Source organism: Musca autumnalis, unplaced genomic scaffold (assembly GCF_047663935.1).
Source record: "Musca autumnalis isolate F117 unplaced genomic scaffold, ASM4766393v1 scaffold_5, whole genome shotgun sequence".
Taxonomy (NCBI): Eukaryota; Metazoa; Arthropoda; class Insecta; order Diptera; family Muscidae; genus Musca; species Musca autumnalis.
Genome location: NW_027412088.1, coordinates 47,570,786 through 47,587,095, shown reverse-complemented (window position 1 = coordinate 47,587,095; position 16,310 = coordinate 47,570,786). Strand labels below are relative to the sequence as shown.

General features: G+C 37.5%; 1 protein-coding gene across 9 annotated transcripts in view; it reads left to right on the top strand.

Annotated features, from left to right (window-relative positions):
- Positions 1–16,310, top strand: part of SiaT (beta-galactoside-a-2,6-sialyltransferase) — a 73,591-nt gene that overhangs the window by 42,057 nt on the left and 15,224 nt on the right. For 5 of the 9 annotated variants that reach the window (XM_073956790.1, XM_073956791.1, XM_073956792.1 and 2 more), the window contains exon 2: positions 7,004–7,635. In XM_073956790.1, coding sequence (XP_073812891.1) covers positions 7,242–7,635 — 394 coding nt within the window. In that variant the 5' untranslated portion in view covers positions 7,004–7,241. The remainder of the gene's footprint in view (positions 1–7,003; positions 7,636–16,310) is intronic. The other 4 variants (XM_073956795.1, XM_073956797.1, XM_073956798.1 and 1 more) reach the window with 2 other exon arrangements.

Here is a 16,310-nt window from a genome sequence, read left to right as displayed (position 1 = left end):
TACCAGCCGAGCTGTTTAAAAACGGAGGCGACACGCTGATAAGGTGTATGCATCAACTAGTTAGGTCCAGCTGGCAGGAAGAATGCGTACCCGACGGTTGGGACCTGAGCATCCTGTGTCCCGTCCATAAGAAAGGAGATAAGACTATATGCTCCACCTAAAGGGGCATAAGTCTACTCCCTATAGCATACAAGATAGTGTCAGGGATATTGTGCGAACGACTAAAGCCCATGGTCAACGAAATAATTGGACCATACCAATGCGGCTTTAGGCCTGGCAAGTCCACTATTGACCAGATATTTACCCTGCTGCAAATCCTGGAAAAGACCCAAGAGATGCAGATCGACACCTACCACCGTTTTGTCGATTATAAAGCAGCCTTCGACAGCGCGCTACGTTCAAAGGTATTTCAAACAATGTCTGAATTTGGTATCCCCCGCAAAGCTCAGTCGGCTTTGTAAAATGACTCTAACTGACACAAGATCTTCAGTGCAAATAGGAAAGAACCTCTCCAAAGAGTTTTGTACCAAAAGAGGTTTCAGGCAAGGAGACAGACTTTCGTGTGACCTTTTCAACATCCTGCTAGTAAAGGTTATACGGGAGGCAAACGTCAAAAGAACTGGCACAATCTACACCAATAGCCACATGTTACTTGCTTATTCTGATGATATAGACATCATAGGACGATCAGTAAAAGAAGTAACCGATACCTTTATGAAGGTCGAAGGAGAATCTGCTAAGTGGGTCTGGCGGTAAACGGCGAGAAGGCCAAGCTGATGGTGTCGACGCGCAATGCGTCCATTGAGATCGGACCAACTGTTGAAGTTGGTTCCTATAATTTTGAGGTAGTAAAAGACTTCGTATACCTCGGCACTGCCGTAAATACAACAAACGACATCAGTTGTGAAATAAAAAGAAGAATTGTATTGGCCAACAGATGCTACTTTGGCTTAAGTAAGCACTTCAAAAACAAAGCCATAACTCGTCGAACCAAAATAACGCTTTACAAAACACTGATACTACCCGTGCTGATGTATGGTTCCGAAGCCTGGGTACTTGCGCATGCAAATAAGGCAGTGCTTGGCGTGTTTGAGAGAAAAATTCTTCGAAAGATCTACGGACCAATCTGCGTTCACGGTGAATATCGACGTCGTATGAACCACGAGCTGTATCTGCTATACAAAGACATCAATATAGTTAAACGTATCGAGATGCAGCGGTTGCGTTGGCTAGGCGTATAAATCACTATGCAACACTGAAAATGCAAACAACTTCTAGTATGCATTTTTTGATAGTACATATTTAGACTACAAAAACCCTAGTAGGGCTTTGTCCTGTCAGATCCAGTTCGTATTTTATGGCCGCATCTAAACCGGGCTAAAACTACACTTTTTTGCATTTATCGGGCCTTTATCTCTGAAACGATTAGGAATTTGGCCTTGCTGTCTTAGGCAATATTGTAGCCCTAAACTATTAGAATTTATCTTTTGAACAGACCACATAAGAAAAACTCCATCTAGGGCATCAAAATCTATAAAATATAGAAAATTTTACGTAATTGCTGAAATTCTGGTCCGTATCGGCTAAACTATTGGGAGTTGAACCAAGCAACCTTTTGCAAAAATCTTCCAAATAATGTTCTCAACAATTGTTTAGAACATACTGAAACTCTAAAATGCCTATTTCATGTTGTTTCAGCGGTATTTTGCATTATATATTTTACAACACGTATTTCAAACACAGTTCACACCAACAGTTTATTCTCGCATTTCGGATTTCACTACATTATTGGCATTTTTATTAAATGGTCGTTTAAAAATGTACTGAGAATAGAGGCATAGAGGCATTTTACTACAATGACATGTTCTGAAGAGTTGTGTATTACATTCCAGGGAATATTTTTGCAAAAGAAAATATTCAGAAAAAATTAACGGTTTTGGAGATACGGCGTGGAATGGGTTTCTTGTCGTTTGGGTCTGTGCTTTCAAAAAATCCTCAGTTCGAATTGTTTGCACAAGATCACCTTAAAAATGTTGCACAGTGAATTCGAGCCACATGGCGGTGCAGAATTAGCAGGCCAAAGAATAGATGGCGCAAAAAAGTATACATACAAAAATTCAAAAAAAGTATACATATATTATTGTGTACCTATACGGGAACACAAACAATGTACGGGAACACAAACAATGTAAGATCGTATAACTCGTGCATGGATTCAGAATTATGATAAAAATACACAACGCATTAAAAAAATATATAAACTATTCACAATAGAAAGAAGCCTTTCAAAAGGTTGTTGTCTTTGCTTTGACCATGATGTATTGTGTGACTAATGGCATTGCCATATCAAAGATGTTCTTTATGTTCGTTATGATCATCAACAATTTTTTAAAAAATTGTACGTTTATATTTTCTCTTTTATCTGGTTTGTATAATTTTCATTAGAACCCACTGTGTGTGAAGGAACACATCAAAGTGTTGTTTATGAAGCAACATTTTGCAATAATTACAAATTTATAGCAAATTCTCACAAATAATCATCGCATTTTGTTATTCAGGAATAATTTATTTTATTTTTGGAATCACAAATGAAATATGTTTGCATAATCGCAAAATAATGAGATACAACAATTCACTCAATGATATCTCCCAAAATAATTAGAAAGTAGAACTTTTTTTCTGTTTCCTGCATAAAATTATTGAGAATCAACATATTTGTGCGTATGTGATTATATATGTATGTATGCACTTTCATACATATGTATATTTCTACGAGTATGTATATATTGTTCCCTGAGGGGTAACAAAAATAATGATTAGTTATTCATACGAATTTATTTTGTTACTTTTATTTTCAATTCACATCACTTTGTAATGTGGCAACATTTTCAACTAAATCTGTGAATAAATACGGTGGACGAGTAATAAATCATTTAGTAATATAACTTTGCAGATATAACATTTTTATTGGAAAATAGTATTTCACTGTCATATGGTGAAAGCCATATTAGTGACAATTTAATTTCTGATTAGAGATATCGCTGGCCATTTGTTACATTGGAATCCAGGACTTTCCACTCTTCATCAACAGTCGAAAGGCTTGTCATATGCATTCTCAGAATGTTATTCTCTCATACTGGAAACATAACCCTGATACTTTTAACTATGCTTCCATCTATCACAAAGTGATTTATTGTTTTCTGCTTTGGAGATAGCCAGTTGATTAATTAGGATTTTAGTTGCATTTTAGACATATGCTGTCTGTGGCAATATCACTGCCAACAATGTGATGAATCTATTAGTTGCAACATTGAACCCTCAAGCGAGTCAATTAATGGGCCGTTTTGGTCCCTTTTTCCAAAAACGTTTTAAATCCCCTTTAAAATCTAATCTTACTTACTTAGCTGGCCCATTACAGAACATTTGTTCCATAGACCGAACTAAGAAAAGATCTCCATTTCTCTCTATTTGTTGCTTCGTACTCTGGAATACCGCGCCTTTTCATCTCATCATCCACTTGTTTGCGCCATCTATTCCTTGGCCTGCCAATTCCGCGTGCACCGCCAAGCGGTCCGAATTTATACGCCTTTTTAGCGGGTTCATCATCGCTCATTCTTATGATATGGCCTAGCCAACGCAATCGCTGCATCTCGATACGTTTAACTATATTGATGTCGTTGTATATCAGATACAGCTCGTGGTTCATGCGACGTCGATATTCACCGTCAACGCAGATTGGTCCGTAGATCTTCCGAGAATTTTTCTCTCAAACACACCAAGCACTGCCATGTCTGCTAGCGCAAGTACCCAAGCTTCGGAGCCATACATCAGTACGGGAAGTATCCGTGTTTTGTAGAGCGTTATTTTTGTTTGACGAGATGTGGCTTTGTTTTTCAACTGCTTACTTAAACCAAAGTAGCATCTGTTGGCCAATACAATTCTTCTTTTTATTTCACAACTGATGTCGTTTGTTGTGTTTACGGAGGTAGACGAAGTCTTTTACTACCTCAATATTATAGGAACCAACTTCCACAGTCGGTCCGAGCTCAATGGACGCATTGCGCGTCGACACCATCAACTTGGTCTTCTCACCGTTTACCGCCAGACCCACTTTAGCAGATTCTCCTTCGACCTTTATAAAGGTATCAGTTACTTCTTTTACTGATCGTCCCATGATGTCTATATCATCAGCATAAGCAAGTAACATGTGACTATTGGTGTAGATTGTGCCACTTCTTTTGACGTTTGACTCTCGTATAACCTTTTCCAGCAAGATGTTGAAGAGATCACACGAAAGGCTGTCTCCTTGTCTGAAACCTCATTTGGTACCAAACTCTTCGGAGAGGTTCTTTCCTATTTTAACTGAGGACCTCGTGTCAGTTAAAGTCATTTTACAAAGCCGGATGAGCGATAGGGAGTAGGGAGTAGACTTATGCCCCTATAGTTAGATCATACTATACTATGTGGACGGGACACAGGATAAGCAGGTTCCACTCGTCGGGTACTCATTCTTCCTGCCAGATGGTGCTAACTAGCTGATGCATGCACCTTATCAGCGTGTCACCTCCGTTTTTGAACAGCTCGGCTGGTAAGCCATCGGCTCCTGGTGCCTTATTATTCTTCAGCCGATTTATTGCTGTCTTTACCTCATCTTGGCTGGGCGGTATACATTCAATACCATCTTCTGGGATTGGGACTGTGGTATCTTCGTCGTCTTCGCTGCTATTGGATACCAACAGATTTGAAAAATGTTCTTTCCATATCCTGAGTACACTATCTGTATCAGTTACCAAATTACCTTGCTGGTCTCTACAGGAGGATGTGCCTGTACCAAAGCCATCAGTTTGATGCTTGACTCTTTGGTAGAATTTTCGGACTTCATTCTGGCTCCTATACATCTCGATTTTTTCACACTCCCGCTTTTCCATCTCTCTCTTTTTCTGCGGAAAAGACGTTTCTCCTCTCTCCTTTTCTCCCTGTATCTCTCTCGTGCGCTACGCGTTGCTACGGATTGTAAAGTAGCCCTATATGCCGCATTTTTCTCTTCGGTGGCAGCACGACACTCCTGAGATCATACCATGGATTCCTTGGTGGAGATCTCTGGTATCCAAATATGGATTTTGTTGCTGTTTGCATGGAGTGGGCAATGCTTTGCCATTGCGCTGATATGTTATCGGGATGAGGAGGGCTTTGATTAAGCAATTGGGCCAGTTGAGTGGAATATGTTGTGACTATCTGTTGTGATTGCAGCTTACCGATGTCTAACATTCGTGTTGTGTCTGTTCGTACTTTGTTTGCTATGTTTAAGCGGGTGCGTACCTTTGCTGCAACAAGGTAGTGGTCTGAATCAATGTTTGCGCCTCGGAACGATCGTACATCCAACACGCTCGACGAATGTCTTCCATCTGTCACAACATGATCAATTTGATTTCTTGTTTTCTGATCTGGAGACAGCCAGGTGCCCTTATGAATATCGAGATGATTAAATCTGGTACTGCTAACTACCATGTTTTTTGCAGCTGCATGTCTATCAGCCTCATACTATTGTCAGATGTTTCACTGTGGAGACTGAAATTCCCGACTGTTGGGCCAAAGATATTCTCCTTTCCAATTTTGCCATTAAAATCGCCTAGAATAATTTTAATGTCATGGGCAGGGCAACGGTCATATGTTTCTTCTAAGCGCTCGTAAAATATATATTTGGTCTGTTCGTCCTTTTCTTCAGTGGGAGTATGAGCGCAAATAAAGCTGATGTTGAAGAATTTAGCTTTTATTCGAATTGCAGCAAGTCTTTCATTCACTGGAGTGAAGCTGGATACCAGATGTTTTAGTCTCCGACTAACTACAAATCCGCAACCAAACTCATGCTTTACGTCATGGCAGCTATAATACAGTGCGTCAACTTTAGGTGGTGTTGTGACACCTTTCCCAATCCATCGTATTTCCTGCATGGCAGTAATATCGGCCTTGTATTTTTCAAGTACGTCTGCCAATGCGAAGACTGCACCTTCTCTATAAAGAGTGCGAACATTCCAGGTGCAGATCATGGTCCTTAAAACGTTTGCGGGGTTCGTCAACTTTAGAGGGGTTTGTTTTTCTTTTCTTTCGTTTTTTCATAGTAGACTGTTTTTCTAGGGCAGGGTTACTAACCCCACGCCTAAACCTAAGTTTTTAACGTTCTTATGGGTGAACGCGCGGCACATGTTAGCTCACTACCTTTAACGGGTGTTAAAGGCAGTTCCCCAGGTGACACCACGGGGAGGTCAATGTCCACTTAAGATGAAAGATGATAAATCCTGGGCTTTGCCATGTTAAAACCGGTCAGGACCGTTCCTTGGTACCGTCCATCCCCTACGTCACCCTTAAAATCTGATCGAATCCGAATATTCTACAAAAATGTTCGACATAAAATTTCACTATAGGCTTTAAAATACATCAGAACTCTACCTATCAGAACTCTTACCTGACAGCCTGGAATCTGTAAAAATCAAAACACGTTTTATAGTTAATGTTGTACTTTATCTAAGTTTATGCGAAGTTTGCTGTCTTTTTCTCATCCGGTTTAAAGCCAATTCTCGAATCATTCTGTTTTTTAAAAGGTGAAACTTGACATATTTGCCCCGAAATGTTCCAATATTTAGGCCCAGTCCTGCATAAACATCTTGGACTCAAGTTTATAATAGTCTTTGTGGTCTTTGCTACAAGGCTATAGTTTTATTCTCGATACCTATACCGATAATGACTTGAATTTTCCAAAAAAAAAAAAAACGTGGCCATGGTATTCTTGCAAAAATAAGAACAAATTAGTTTCCCAAGTAATGCTGTAGACTAGAAAAAAACGAAACCCTTCAATTCCATATAAATGCATAATTTTTTTTTTAATTTTCCACTTTCACAACTATTAATGAGATTTAAATACACTTCCGTAATAAAATATGTCTCAAATAAATACAAATGTACTTAACTGCATTTCTAAACCATTACCAACCGGTTTCCCTTTCAGCACATAATTGGAAACGTTCAGTACAAATAAACTAACTAACAAACATACAGCCAGCAAGCACAAAACGAAATCCGAAAAAAAAACGAGAAAACTTTAATTAAATGTGACCTTTTATAGAAATAATTAACAAACAACCAACCAAAAAAAAAAAAAAAAACAAAAAAACACCAAAAAGCAAAATACAACAATAAATCCAAAGATCCTAAAGCTGCCATTATAGTGCTTATAAACGCTTAAAATGCTAAGACCGTCTATGAAAACGCTTAAATACTTAACATTGCTAATTGCCGTACTTCAAATTCAAATTCTGCCAAATTGCGCCAAAACAATCAACGAAATCAAGCGACAACTTAACAGACGTGACATCAAAGCCAATAGTCACAGCAACAGTCATTTTACAAACAGCAACTACAACAACAATAACCATCATCATAGCAACAACATACATCAACCATTTCACCACCTTAGTCAGCTGCAACAGCAACAGCGAAATGTTAAACATTGGAGCAGTGTTAACGCAACCAAAGCTCAGCCAAGTTCACAACCCCAACACCATCGAATTTCAACAACGTTAACAGCAACAAATCATGAACATAACAGAGGTGTGTTGAAATTCAAACAACATGGAAGAGGTAAGTAGGCTATGTAAATGAGCTCACAGTAAAATATGTAGGTAATGTTATTGGCAATCAACAAGTTTTTTAACTTAACTGTTGAAATGTTGGATATGAATAACACTGTGAACACAAATTTTGGGGATGAGATAATTCCTTTTGGAGATGAAAGCCCTTAGTGAGTATATTAAGAATCCCAAAGGACAGATCCGCCGTGAGTCGAACTTCCGCGTTATGGCGTGATGAAGATTTTGCTAGATACGCTGTAAGGCATCAGGAATTAGCGTTATATCTTTGTTCACTGTTGTTTTAGCTTATTTTTGAGATGACATGTCTACAGTCAAATCGAATGAGGATTATTTTCGTAGAGCACTTCGACCTTCTAACTCGCTTCCTTCAATGTCCTGTTCGCCTTTTTTTTAAGAGCCGCTATAAAAGTACCACATAATGACGTTTTTCAGCTTCGAAATGTTCTGCAAAAATGTCGCTCAGAAAATTTTAGGTATGGCTCTCATTGACAACTAATCGATGTTGTTGCGTTTTCGTGGTCGTTTTGTGCATTTACCCTGTTTTGCACGTGTATCGGCGTTTTGAAAGTTTACGTCGGGAAGTAACCTAAATAGGCGTGGCAAGTTCCGCCCATTTCTACAGGTTTTGAAATATTCGACATCAGATTCCTTGGAATCCTTGCATTTTAGGTATAAAGTGTCTTTGGCAATATTACTGACAACAATGCGGGGTATCTTTTTATGAAACAAATTATCCCTCATGCGAGTCACTAAACGGATCTTTTTGTTCAATTTTTTTTTCAAAAAACGTTTAAAAACTACTTTAAAATGTGATTGTATCAGATCAAAATATTCTACAAAATTAGTAATCATAAAATGTTATTATAGGTCCCCGAATACACCAAAACTCTAAATCGTACCTAAACGCCAGGAATCTGCCAAAAGTAAAATCACGTTTTAGGGTTAATGTTGTACTTTATCTGAGTTTATTAACTTTTGTCCCACAAAACTTCATTCTAGATAGAAGACGTCAAAGACAAAAATAATCTCCATCAAATTTCAATGTAAGTCGCCTAATAAATAAAATATGTATTTGCAATATATATCAAGAAAATATATACATCAAGTTTGCCAACAAAATACCCAAATATTTTTTGAATAAATTTGTTTTGTTTGTTTTTTCGAGGTGATGTATGAAAGTAACATGAAATTTAGTTTCAGAAGAAAGGTGTTAAAAGAAGAAATATTCTACACAAAATTTAACTGTAAGTCCCAGAACAAACTAGATATCTAAATAAAATACTTTGTTAAGAAAATTACGTTACTAAATTAGATATTATAGGTAGAAATTATTTGCTAAACTTTTAGACTCTTAATTAAAATTTATTCCATACTGAGTCAAAATCTCCTAAATACTTCACTTTTTGGGGATTATGTCAAAAGAAGAAATGTTCCAAATCAAATTTCATTATGAGTCTCTGAACAAAAGAAATTTGTAGCTATAATATTTAACATCTCTCGGTTTTTATAAAAAAATTAGGACCATATTCTACCGTTTTTATTCACATTTTCGTTATTTGCGGTCACAAAATATATTTTATTGGTGTGACCAAAAAGACCCGTTTAGTGACTCGCATGAGGGTTAGTCAGTTGTCAGTAATATTGCCAAAGACACTTTATACCTAAAAAGCAAATAATTCCAAGAAATCTGATTTCGAATATTTCAAAACCTGTAGAAATGGGCGGAACTTGCCACGCCTATATATGTTACTTCCCGACGCAAACTTTCAAAACACCGATACACGTATCTTCCTTTTTTCGGCCCACTTTCATAATCTGTACGGTGTTTCTTGTAATTTAAAAAAAAGTTCAATTTTGTTGTACTGTGTAATCAGCCAATTTGTTGGGATCAAATTAAAATCAAATAACTAAAAATTACTCTAACGAAATATGAGAAAGAATTTAAATAAGCTTTTACAATATGTACAATAGGGGTATAACCTTAAAATACGACCCCAGTACCATGTGCGGAATATTGTCCTGATAACGAAAAGGCGTGTTCCAGTTCGATTCGATGAAAAAAGTTTCCTCACCGACTGCGATTACTAAAGACTCTGTGGTATTTTTTCTATTTAAAAGTTTAAATTTTGCTTTGTCGGACCTCAATTATCCTTGATAGTCGGGACCGGAGGCATTGCGGATAATCGATTTTCCCGGATAATGGAGGCAATGCTTTTATGCAGTTTCTGAACATATCTTTAAGTAAAAATTACATAATATTGTACAATAATATAAAAATCTGCAATTTTTATTAAATTTGTTCCGGTAATCCACCAAATTTTAAAAGGATACATAATATCATCACCATTAGATTCACCTGAATTGACTTTGCCCCATACCATAAATACACAAATTGTGAGAATTTCCAGTTTTCGTTTGTTTACCTTTTGTTTGCTTAATCAGATTAATTGGAAAGTGTGTTTTTACTCCCGGGCAATGAAGTTTAAAACGACATTTCTTTTCCATCACGGATAATGGAGGTTCCCGGATAATCGATTCAGGGATAATCGAGGTTCAACTGTATATATAGAAAACAAATACGATTCTCACTGGCAAAGTCAGTCTGTAACTTTCTCGAAATCGTTGCAAATGATCACATATTCTATTTGCCCATAGGTACAATAAATACAAACATAAAATTCGCGAGTTTCAAAAGAAAAACAACAAGTAAAAACGCATTAAGTTCGGCCGGGCCGAACTTTTCATACCCTCCACCATAAAATATTCATTCCTGTCCCCAACTTTAAGTGAGTACGTTAAAATGTCAGATAATGTACATAAAATGCTTCATTCGGGAGGCCCTTTTTATGGTGCCTATATCTAACTGTTGATAATTTTTGGTGGGCTCGAAATTGGGAGGTACTGTTATATAGGGGTTATAATAAAACATGGGCCTATGTTGACAGTTTTTGATGGGAGCCTTTAATGTCAAATAACTCCTAATTCGGTTAAAAAATTTAGCTAGAATCCTCAAAATATCGAAAATCGGTACATAACGTGGGAACTTCAAATGTCATTAACAGCTAGTTCGGAGGTATCTGGGCTATACGAAAATATGAACTTAAATGAACAATTTTTGTTGACTTTTAAATTTCAAATTACAGAAAGTTCGTCCAAAAAAAAAAGCTAAGGTACGGAAAATCGGGAGGTTTGTTTTGGGGCTATACAAAAACATGGTACGTTCGGTTAAACATTTTAAGTAAAATCCTCAAAGTACCGAAATCGGGAAGTATCGTTATATTGGGGCTATGTTGAAAATTGTTGATGCAGATGTGTGGTGACCACTACAACCTTCAAAAGTCAAATTACAGTTAGGTCTGTTAAAAATTGTAGCTAAAATTGCCAAATTACTGAAAATTGGGAGGTACCGTTACATGGGAGCTATATCCGAACATGGACCTATGTTGACAATTTTTGATGGAGAGGTGTTGTGACCACTAAGAACTTCAAATGTCAAAATACTGCTAGTTCGGTTTAATATTGTAGCTAAAATCATCAAATTACTGAAAATCGGGAGGTACCGTTATATGGGGGCTTTCTTGACAATTTTTGGTGGAGAGGTGTGGTGACCACTAAGAATTGCAAATGTCAAATGGGGGCTATTCCAAAACATGGACCTATGTCCACTAGTTATATAAGTTTATTGACATTTAAAAACCCTAAATGTCAATTGATAGCTAAATCGGTCTGAAAATGTAGATAAAAACGTCAAAATGCCGTAAATCGGGGGTACCGTTATATGGGGGCTATACCAAAACGTGAACCTAGGTCCACAACTTTTGTTTTATAAGTTTAGTTACACTTAAGAACCCTAAATGTCAAATTATAGCTATATCGGTCTGAAAATGAAGCTAAAAACGTCAAAATACCGTAAATCGGGGGGTACCGTTATATGGGGGCTATACCAAAACGTCGACCTATGTCCACAAGTTTTGTCACATAAGTTTAATGACATTTAAGAACTTCAAATGTCAAATTATAGCTTCATCGGTCTGAAAATGTAGCTAAAAACTTCAAAATACCGCAAATCGGGGGGTACCGTTATATGGGGGCTATACCAAAACGTGAACCTATGTCCACAACTTTTGTTATATAAGTTTATTGATACTTAAAAACCCTAAATGTCAAATTATAGCTAAATCGGTCTGAAAATGTAGCTAAAACCGTTAAAATACCGTAAATCGGGGGGTACCGTTATATGGGGGCTATACCAAAACGTGGACCTATGTCCACAACTTCTAATATATAAGTTTATTAACACTTAAGAACCCTAAATGTCAAATTATAGCTACATCGGTCTGATAACGTAGCTAAAAACGTCAAAATACTAGAGTTGTGTCGTTCAAAGGAACGATTCCGTGAAAAGAGCGAACGGATGCGTATCCAGCTCATTCTTTTATATCGTTCATTTAGATCCCCGATGGACGAGTCATTGCTGCTTACAAAATTAGCAGCATTGGTTTTGCTCTAAACAAACGCTGCGTTAACGGAAGCAGCACAAATTTCCACACAAAACAAACAATGATTCAGAGAGCTACTCTCGCTCAGTAACTCACCTCATTCAGTAGCAGATCTCGGTCATATCTTTCTTTTGCATCATTCGTTCATCTGGTTCTTTCATATCAAAACCACCACCACTACGTTCAGAAACAAAACCACCCCCATTAGCACACAAACAAGCAAGTAACACAACAGTTGTGTCATTCGTGAACGAACATTTTCAAAAGAACGATTCGGTGAAAAGAACGACGGAGTCATATGCAGCAGAGAACGAATGACTTCAAAAGAAAATAATACAGTCAAATGTATTGTTGAACGAAAAAGAGCCAACGAACGAAGTAAATGACCCGGATCTTTTTGGTGAACGGAATGAAAAAGATCGATCCGCTCAATGAACGAGATTGCCCAACACTACAAAATACCGCAAATCGGGGGTTACCGTTATATGGGGGCTATACCAAAACGTGGACCTATGTCCACAACTTTTGTTATATATGTTTATTGACACTTCAGAACCCTAAATGTCAAATTATAGCCAAATCGGTCTGAAAATGTAGCTAAAAACGTCAAAATACCGCAAATCGGGGGGTACCGTTATATGGGGGCTATACCAAAACGTGGACCTATGTCCACAACTTCTAATATATAAGTGTATTAACACTTAAGAACCCTAAATGTAAAATTATAGCTACATCGGTCTGATAATGTAGCTAAAAAAGTTAAAATACCGCAAATCGGGGGGTACCGTTATATGGTACCCTCCATACTATGGTGGAGGGTATAAAAAAATGCAACATTGTTTAAGGTGCATTAAATGATCTTTAATATCGCGGTCCAGAATGGTTTGATATTGATTTTAAATTAGATTAAAATTATTAATAAGTTATAACGAAAAGCGTGTAGGTCATTATAAAATTAAATAATGCATTACTGAACTTCATAAAATATTTTGAACTAAAATGGAACAATTAGTTTCCTGTTTCCTCTGAGAACTTCAAATGTCAAAATGCTAGTTCGGTTAAAAATTGTAACTAAAATTCTCAAAATACCGAAAATTGCGAGGTACCGTTCTATAGGAGCTATACCAAAAAATGGACCTATGTGGACGATTTTTGGTGGAAAAGTTTCGGGACCACTGAGAACCTCAAATGTCATATTTCAGCTAATTCGATAAAAATGTAGCTAAAGTCCTCAAAATATCGAAAATCGGGGGTACCGTTATATGGGGGCTATACCCAAAAGTGGACCTATCTAGGAAATTTTATATGGAGAAGTTGTTTGACCATTGGGAACCTTAAATGTTAAATTTCAGCTAATTCGATCAGAAAATGTCGCTAAAAGCCTCAAAATACCTTAAATCGGGATGTACAGTTATATGTGGCCTATACCAAAACGTGGACCTCTCCACCATTTTTGGTGCAGAAGTTTTTTGACCTCTATAAACTCGCCAAATTGGACCCAATGTGGGCGAAAAATGTAGCTAAAAACCTCAGGAGATGCCGTTATATGGGGGATACATCAAACCGTGGAGCTATCTTGGCAATTTTTAGTGGAGAAATTTCTTGGCCATTGGGAACTTAAAATGTCAAATTACCTCTAGCTCGGTCAAAAAATGTAGCTAAAATCCTCAAATACTATAAATCGGGACGTACCGATATATGGGGCCTATACCTAACGTGGACGTAGTTCCTCAATTTTTAGTGCAGAAGTTTTTTGACCTCTATATATAATAATTGTTCCACAAACATGACCTCTATAAACTCGCCAAATTGGACCCAATGTGGGCAAAAAATATAGCTAAAAACCTCAAAATACTTTAAGTCGGGAGGTGCCGTTATATGCGGGATACATCAAACCGTGGACCTATCTTAAAAATTTTTTTGGAGAAATTTCTTGGCCATTCGGAACTTAAAATGTCAAGTTACCGCTAGGTCGGTCAGAAAATGCAACTAAGAACCTCAAAATACTTTAAATCGGGACGTATCGATAGATTGGGCCTATACTAAAACGTGGACGTATATCCTCAAAATACTGAAAATCGGGAGATACCGTTATATGGGAGCTATATCAAAACATGTAGTTATGTTGACGATTTTAAGTGAAGAAGTTTCGTGATCACTGAGAGCTTCAAATGTCAAATTACAGCTAGTTCGGTTACAAATTGTAGTAAAAACCCTCAAAATATCGAAAATCGGGAGGTACCGTTATATGGGGGCTATTCCAAAACATGGACCTATGCCCATAAATGGGAATATAAGTTTTTTTTTTTGATACTAGGAACCCTAAATATCATATTATAGCTAATTCGGTCTAAAATGTGACTATAAACGTCAACATACTTGAAATCGGACGGTATCGTTATGTGATGCCTATACCAAAACGTGGACCGATATAGCCCATCATCGAACCTGACCTGCCTGCAAACAAAAGACGCAGCTTGTCAACATTTCAGCGTCCTATCTCCATTTTTGTGAATGGAAGTGATTACACCAGACGGGCATGGGGAAAAATGTGCCTCATCCAAATAATGGTTTTATACCCCAAGTATGTTTGGACGAAATGCGTTTCAGAAAATTTGGAGTCGATTTAGCCAGTCCGTCCGTCTGTCTAGCTGGTGCGCACGATAACTCTCGAACGGATCAACCGATTCAGTCCAGAATTTGGCTTTTATAATATTTTGTCTAAACTTAGTTTAAGTTCGAGATGGGTTATATCGGTCCACTCCTTCCGGTACCTCCCCCACAAAAGTTCGAAAATGTTCGGAAAATTTCCGCGCACGATAACTCTTGAAGGGAGTAACCGATTTGGTCCATACTTTGCACATCGTGATATTTCTACCAAACTTAGATGAGGTTCTAATATGGACTCAATTGGTCTACTCCTTCGTGTACATCTTACACAAAATTTCGGAAGAGTTCAGTTTAGGACCTGCTCCCGAATCGCTATGATTTTTGTTGTAACAACCTGTATTCACTGCCCCCCATACGACGGTACAAGTTTCATCAGGGGCAAGTCCATACTTCCTGACAAAATAGCCTGAAAGTTGCAAAAACCCCTTATGACACCATGTATAGTGGTTGGAGCGCAATATAACTCTCCAACGGATCTGTCGACTCGGTCGAAAAATTGGCCTTCGTAATATTTTCTCCAAGCTTAGTTTCATTTTGAAGATAAGCCATATTGGTCCTTCAGGAAGCTCATCCATAAAAGTTTAAAAATGTTCGAAAAAATTGTGAGCACGATAACTCTTGAAGGATGTGACCGATCTTTACCCATCCTAATGTATCTACCAGATATAGATCAGGTTCGAATATGGACAATATTTGTCCACTCTATTGGGTATCTCCCACACACAATTTCGGATAAGTTCACTTTAAGACCTGCTCTCGAATCACTTTGATTTTTGTTGAAGCACATAAGCTGTGGGCATACCTCTGTCGGCAAAGCCGACTGATACCTTTTTACTTGTTTAAAAAGTATGTCCATCTAAACCTTGTAATTACGCTAAAGGTCGGAATTTTGATCGGATCGTCGCCAAATTTTGGGTGTTGATGGGGGCCTCGAAAGGGGAAGAAGTCAAGTAGATGTCAACAGTAGTCAAATATAAAATATAAAATTTTGTATCTCCTTAAAAGAAACGTTTACAAGTGAAAAGCTTATTTACAGGGGTAGTGGTGTAGGGTACCACATAGTCGGCCTCGTCCTGACTATAGCCTTTGCTCCCTTGTTTTTGTTTTCTTATTCTTGAAGATTCAATCGCCAAATGTTGGGTGTTGATGGGGATCTCAAAGGGGAAGAAGCGAAGTAGATGTCGACAGTAGTCAAATATAAAATTAAATAGGCGAAAACTTCAGTATCTTCTTAAAAGAAACGTTTACGAGTGAAAAGCTTATGTACAGGGGTAGTGGTGTAGGGTATCACATAGTCGGCCCCGTCCCGATTATAGCCTTTGCTCACATGTTTTTGTTTGTTTTATTTATTTTTATTTATTTATGCTCATATAAAAACCTAGCCCATAGGGTCATGATCGGTTTGAAAAACCACTATACATTTACTACTCTTTGTTATTGTTGAAGATTCAATCATATGATTGCTTTAAGTCTGGAGTATTCCTCCATTGGCTTA